The sequence below is a fragment of the Orycteropus afer genome, unplaced genomic scaffold (genome assembly GCF_000298275.1).
Source record: "Orycteropus afer afer isolate SDZICR_OR568_19922 unplaced genomic scaffold, OryAfe1.0 scaffold00019, whole genome shotgun sequence".
Classification (NCBI taxonomy): Eukaryota; Metazoa; Chordata; class Mammalia; order Tubulidentata; family Orycteropodidae; genus Orycteropus; species Orycteropus afer.
In genome coordinates, this window is record NW_006921606.1 from 12,430,739 (window position 1) to 12,437,299 (window position 6,561).

The window sequence follows — 6,561 nt, forward strand, 5'->3', positions numbered from 1 at the left end:
ATATTTTAAGGATACATAGTTTTTAAGAAGCCAAGATTATATCAAAACTTATTATAGAACCACAGAATAAACTGGTTTGGAACCAGAAAAGTACAAAAAAGAACAGCTAGAAGTACATAGACACAGGACAATTAATAATTTGGAAAAAAAAAAAAAAGACTTACTTTCTCCATTCTGCTAATTTTCTCCCAATCTCCTTAAATGCACTTTTAGCAATATTTTTCAAAAATTTACCAAAAAAAGAAAAAGACTAATTTCCTTTTTTATACAAAAATGATAAGTAGCAAGTTGTTCTGACCGACACAGGAGTTTTTTGTTTGTTTTTTAATGCATTCTGTAAAAGTTCATTTGACAGTCTTTTTTTTTTTTTAAATTCACAGTCCATTAAATTCTTCCCCTCTCTTCTTTTAGCAAACTTGTAACATCCTTTTATATCCTTTCTTAACAGAAGGAATTTAAGCAAACAAACCAGTCTTTTGCCTTTTCTTTCTCTTTCACTCCCCTTCTTATTTTGATTGATTTATTTATTGAATCGCCATATAAGGCCAGTTAAAACTGCTGCCAGACAGTAACATATCCCGGATGAGGGTTTCTATGGGGGTTTTACCTACCAAACGGACGAAAAACAATTGCTCTATGACTGAGGAGGAGACCGTGCGGAGGGAAGGGAGACGAAGCAAAAGCTTTCCAAATCGCGTTGGCTGGTTGGGGTACTGGCTCCTAACGTATTCTTCCAAAGCACACTGGGACTTTTCCTGCAAGCTTTCCACATGGGCTACATCAGAGAGACCACAGGCATCTGGAAGAATTTTAAAAAAAAAAAAAAATGAAGAAAGAAAGAAAGAAGAAGAAGAAGAATTCAGTCATCAGATTAAGAGGTTTGAAATGGGTCACATGAGGTGTGCGCACAGTACTCTGTCAAACTGCTCTAACCGGAGTTCAAGCAAATGCCTATGTACTGAAACCTTGTGTGTGGGGTGGGGGGAGAAGAAGCCTGAGATGGTCCTGGGGTGTTTATTTCAAAATAAAACACAGCGCAGAGTGCTGCAGGGGTTTACTACCCCATCCTTAGGGTAGGTCATTGATAGGCCCAAGTAAAACTGCATTGGGTGAATCTGGCCCAAGTCAGTAAACAGACAAACAGACAAAACCAAAACTGCCAGGGCTCCTCCCCCTCCTCCTCTGTAAATAATAGTTTGGCTTATAATTATATGGGGGGGGGGGCAACCTGGCCCAGCCTGGAGTAATGGCGTCCAAGACCCAGCCTTAGATTCTGCCCAAAGAGGGCGACTCATTTTTCTCCAGTCTTTGAAACTGATTTAAGTGGCCCTTTAAAACTGATCTTGTCAGTTTAGCCTATTGAAGGGCAGCCATGCAAACTGTGATCTCTCTGTTCATTTGAGCTGTTTCTGTTCCCCCCTTTTCTTCTCTCTCTCTTTTTCTCCCACACCCCTTCAGCTTTTTTTTTTTTTTAACTAGGTCCCTCTAAGAAGCACCCCTCCCCGTTATCTTCAGGAAAACACTTTTCTTTTTCTGATACGTGAAAATACAATAAGTGCCTTTGAAATGAGAGGCTTCTCTGCAAAGGCGGTGCAGGTTGTGACCTGACCTTCTGGGGCTCCCAAGACAAGACTGGGACTAACACATGCATATTGTGAATCATTAAAACAGAGATTTGAAAACAGTCACCACTACCTCCACTATAAGGATCTGAACACACAGTCAACGTCCTCAGTGTGTATCTAGGACCCTGCATGTCTGCGGAAGGCATAGGTGTCTTTGGTCAGGAATTAAAAAATCTGTTTGCACAAGACTCCTTCACTCTGTATGGGTACTGTGTGTCTCCCCTCTGAATCAGATAACAGGAACCTTTATCTCTTTGTGAGGTGATTTGCATTCTCCACACAGGCCTCCACATTTTGCAAATAGTAATAAATTAAACTGTTACGACAGCATCAGGCATTTCTTTCTTTGAAAGACCAAGGGTAAGGCTAAGAGCTAACAATGATATCAAGAAATTCACCACCTTAGCGCCTGGGAAGGAAGGCTGTCAGGTTGTAGGATGGGGGAGGGGGGGTTGGCTTTAGGGCAAGGGAGTATTCTGTCTGTTCATTTGCATCAGGAAAATGCCTTACATATGACAGGTCCCCAATGAAAAGAAAATCCAGATCTAAGTTTCTGCATACAGCTTTACTGCCCAGACAGTGCCCTCTGACTGATTACCTTAGGACTTTTCCAATAAGCAGAATCTGGAGTAGCTATGGTGGGCAAATTTAGATAAAAAGCAATTTATAAAGGACAGCTACTTGAGGACTCAAAACCTGGAATAGATTCAGCTAATGACTTGGTTTTCTAGACTTCCTTTGAACAATAAGGTGGAGGCTATGAACCTTCTTTTTATTTTTCACAGAAATTACACTTCCCTCCTAGTTTTCCTGATTACAGGCTTAAAAAACTGCAGTGGGTGACTAGGTTCCAAGCCCTGCCAATGTCCAAATGTTTGTCATTCTTGATCAGGAACCCCTCTCTCCTCTCAGCCGTGACAAAGGGATCAGCTGACAATTTAGTACAAGACTGTGAAGGGGTGATTTCCACCCACCTGGGCTGTGCTGAACTAAGCCGGGTGGCAGCCAAGAGGCTCAGGTGTGGCCCGAAGTGGGAAGCCAGACACCTCCAAAAATCATTTGGCCTCAAAAGTTAATTAATATCAGATGTATTACTCACACAGGTTAAACTACATGCAAACTAATTAGATTTCATAATGCAGTCAATGATGGTTTTATAACTCCAGCAACATTTATATCCAGCCCAAGTTGGCATACACTTTGGGGTGTTTGAAAATGCCTTAAGTGTTTGAGCAGAGGAAGCAAGGGCCTGTAATCTTTGACCCCCTACAGCCATTCTAAGAGTGATGATGTCCCCTTTCCTCCTCTTGTTCCTTACAGAAAGCCTCTGCCTTTCCTTGGCAGTCAGCATTATTTTAATAAGGATGTGACTGAAAATTGCTGCCCTCGTGTTGGATTTGCCTGGAGCTCCAACTCCTACTGAGTTAACAGGCATACTTTCCTCCTGCAGGGGCCAACTTTTCCTTGCAGGGAAGATGCTAGGGCTGCTTCAGTTCCCTGGGGCTTGTCCTAGAGGGCCAGCCAGGGTGCCAGAGAGAACCACAGGGTAGAGAAGATTCCCCTGGCCCAGCTGGATTTGAGGGTCTGGACTAAGGGAAGGGAGCAGGAGGATACAACCCAATCTTTCTACTAAAGGAGGGAAAGACCGCAGAGAGGCTTTCCTATGGCCCCTTTTTTAGAAGGGGGGAAGCTGCATCTCAAGGACCCCCTCTGCAGTCCAGCCTTCCTCCTGTCTCCCCAGGACAGGCCTGGTGGGGCCCAGCAGCTGTAACAAAGTTTTCACTCCAAGTTGCACTCAACAGTTTGAACTTGCAAGGAGGCTGGGGAATCTCACGTTCCTGGGGCCCTAAGAAAGGGCTAAGAACCTTGAGCAGGTGGACCAGGATCTGGCCTCTGGCTCTCGGAAAATGAAAAGGGCAGGGCTTCTTCCTACCTGAGGTGAACAGGACTATGGCCTTGAGGCAGCTGTACTCGGCGGAGTCGACGTGCAGGGCCTTGAGCTTCTCCACTTGCTCTTGGAAGATCCGTATGTGGTCCATAAAGGCGACCACCCGGTCGGCAGACATGGGCGAGGCGTGCAGGCCGGCAGCGGCCAGGAGCGGGGCAACATGTAGGGGCATGGAGCACTGTGCCGCGTTCAGCACGAACAGCTCGCTCCAGGTGAGGCGAAGCAGGGCCACCTGGTCGGTGATCTGCAGGTCAGGGAAGAAGGGGATGTTCCGGGCCCACTCGACGGCGCTGAAAAGCATCCGAGCGGCCAGTTCGCAAATGTTCTCGATGCCCATAATGTTGTTGGGCTGCATGCACTGGCTGCCGAAGCGCGACGTGGGATAGGGCTCGGCACGCAGCAGCAGGGAAATATATCCGGACAGGTACGAATGGCAGTTGAGGGGGTCCCCGTTGGTCAGCGCGAACTGCCCGTGGGTCGGCTGAGTGGGCGGCATCCTGCCTCTCTGCACCGCTGCGGGGAGGAAAGGAGATATCCCATAGTTAATGACCTGTCTTGGGCCCCCAGCTCCTATGGCGGGGTCATCCCCCCTCGACCCCACCAGCCCCAGGCTCACGCCGCTCATGGGCCAGGCGGGCCTGCCGGCTTACCAGCGCCCCAGGGCCACAGCCTTGTGAGTCGCTTGCTCCCCTGTGCTCCAACCGCCACCCAGGCAGGCTCTGCTGGGCAGAGCTGCACACTTGCCTCCGAGGCCCGCTCGGGGCTGGGCCACCAAGGACCCGGAATTGGCCACTTTGCCTCGAGGTCCCTGGCTCTGTGGGCAGGATGTAGCATTCTAGGGGCATTTTTTCTCTTTGCTACTAAACACCTAATATCTCTTATTGATTGGAGGAGAGGGAGCAGGAGGGGCGAGTCTGGGAGGTTGGGTGCAGACGCTTTTGCAAAAGACACAAGGATTCACCCCAGACGGCCTGTGCTACCACGGCACTCTCCCCTAAAACCCTCAGCCCCAGTGGAAGTCCTAGCCCAGACCGGCACCCTCTGTGCAAGACGCGCGGAGAGCCGAGGTCTGGCGTCTGCCTGATCAATGTGCTCTGAGGAAGCGAGACCGAGGGAGAGGGCGGAAAGAGAGGCCGGCCAAGGCGAGAGGAAGCCGGGGAGAGGTCGGGAGGAAGCGGCCAAGGCCGGCGGAGCTCGGGCAGGGCCCGCGAGGTCCGGGGAGAGCCAGCGCGCCTCGGACTCTGCTGTTATCTGACGCCGGACGGGGAGAGTGGCTCGCGCCGAAACACAAAGAAAGCCCGGAGATCCCTCGCCCCAGCCCCGAGCCCGCGCCCGGCGCCGAGCGCGCCATTGGCAGAGCCCGGCTCGCGGCGCTCAGCGAATTTCGATCACAAAGACCCAACTCGCGCGGAGCGAAAGCTGCGCCACCGCGGGCTCCTCGCCCACCCTTTCCCCACTCCCTATCGCGTTCTCTTCCTTTCAAAAGTGAAAGGAAAAAAGCAAACAGTGGTATTTTTTCAAGCAGAATGTTAATCCACGGAGGGTCACATGAGCGCTGCCTGGGCAGCAGCGTTAATACGGCCAAGTGCATAAAATTGCCATTTGTAATTTGAACCTCCTGTACAAAAGCACAACCTCAGGTTTTTCTTTTTTTTTTTTCTTTTCTTTCCTTTTTTTTTTTTTTTTGAGAGGGTGGGGGCTGGGAAGAGGGGTGGGGAGGAGGAACGTACGTTGGACATGCAGGAAAAACAAGCCGAGAGAGGGAGAGATTAAAAGAGAGAGGTAAAGCAGGTTTAAAACAAGCCCCCCTAACCCCAAACACCATCACCCCATCCTTTGCAGAAAGGCGAACTCGACTGAACTCGCAATCAATGCAAGAAAATGGAAACAACCCAGAGAGAGAAAGGCGAAGAGGAAGAGAAACCAGCCGGCCAGTGCATGCAGATTTGGGATTCTGGGTTCCAGTGATGAATTCGCTTCTAGTAGAAAACCCCTTTTGGGTGCAATACGAAGAGCAGAGCTTGGGAGTTCTGGCTCCTTACCCAGAGCAGGCTAGCCAAACGCACCCAGGGCCCCGGGACCCCGGGCGAGGGGGAGGGTTGGTGGTAAGAAATGAGAGGCCAATACCTTCCCGTCTCATGCCCACTTTGAGGCACTTTTTGAGGCGGCAGTACTGGCACTGGTTGCGGTGGTGCTGGTCGATGGGACAGTTCCGGTTGGCGCGGCACGTGTAGCTCAGGTTCCTCCGCACGCTGCGCTTGAAGAAGCTTTTGCAGCCCTCGCACGTGAACTGGCCGTAGTGCTTGCCGCTCGACTTGTCCCCGCACACCACGCACTCGATGTGTTGCTGCTGCTGCTGCTTGTCGCCACCCGGGCCACCAGGGCCGCCTTGGCCGCCCGCTGCCGTCTGGGCCGGCGTACTGGCCGGGCCCCCTTGGCCTGGCGTCTGTGGCGTGTGTGGGGCGCCGGGCGGCGGGCCGGGCACTGGCGGCGCCTGCGAGGCCTGGCTGCTCTGGGAGCCGGGTACCTCATCCTGGGGGTCGCGCCACGTGCTGACTACCATTGCCATATCTATGGGGGCCGCGTCCGGACTTCCTGCTCCCCTGGCTGCGGGCGGCGGCGGGGCGGCGGCTCCCGGGTCTCGGGCTCCGGCGTGCCGCCTTTTGTGTGTGCGAGGGTTCGAGAGGGCGCAGGAGGGCGCACCGGGTAGCTCAGGGGCTGGTTGGTTGAGGTTAGTTAGTTTTTCCTTTTTTGTTTTTGTTTTTGCAAAGTTTTGTCGATTGCTTGTCTGGCCCGGTGTGTTTGTTTTGTTTGTTTCCCTCGGCTCAGCTTTGTTGGTTTCGGGGGGCTTTCCGCCGGGAGGGGAGGGGAAGGGGACGGGGGAGAGCTAGTGGGAGCAGAGCGTGGAGAGAGAGAGGGAGGGGAGGGAGAGCTGCAAGTCGATTGTCTGGCTTCAAGACAGAAGTAGGAGGCAAAAAATATTTCCAA

At 51.4% G+C, this 6,561-nt stretch overlaps 1 protein-coding gene across 1 annotated transcript; it reads right to left on the reverse strand.

Annotated features, from left to right (window-relative positions):
- Positions 1–524: 524 nt before the first annotated feature.
- On the reverse strand, positions 525–6,142 carry NR2F2 (nuclear receptor subfamily 2 group F member 2). Its single transcript, XM_007959955.2, has 3 exons — positions 5,701–6,142; positions 3,559–4,086; positions 525–799 (listed from the first exon to the last, which is right to left on the reverse strand). The coding sequence occupies exons 1-3, from the start codon at positions 6,140–6,142 to the stop codon at positions 525–527; spliced, it is 1,245 nt and encodes a 414-aa protein (XP_007958146.1).
- Positions 6,143–6,561: the final 419 nt, after the last annotated feature.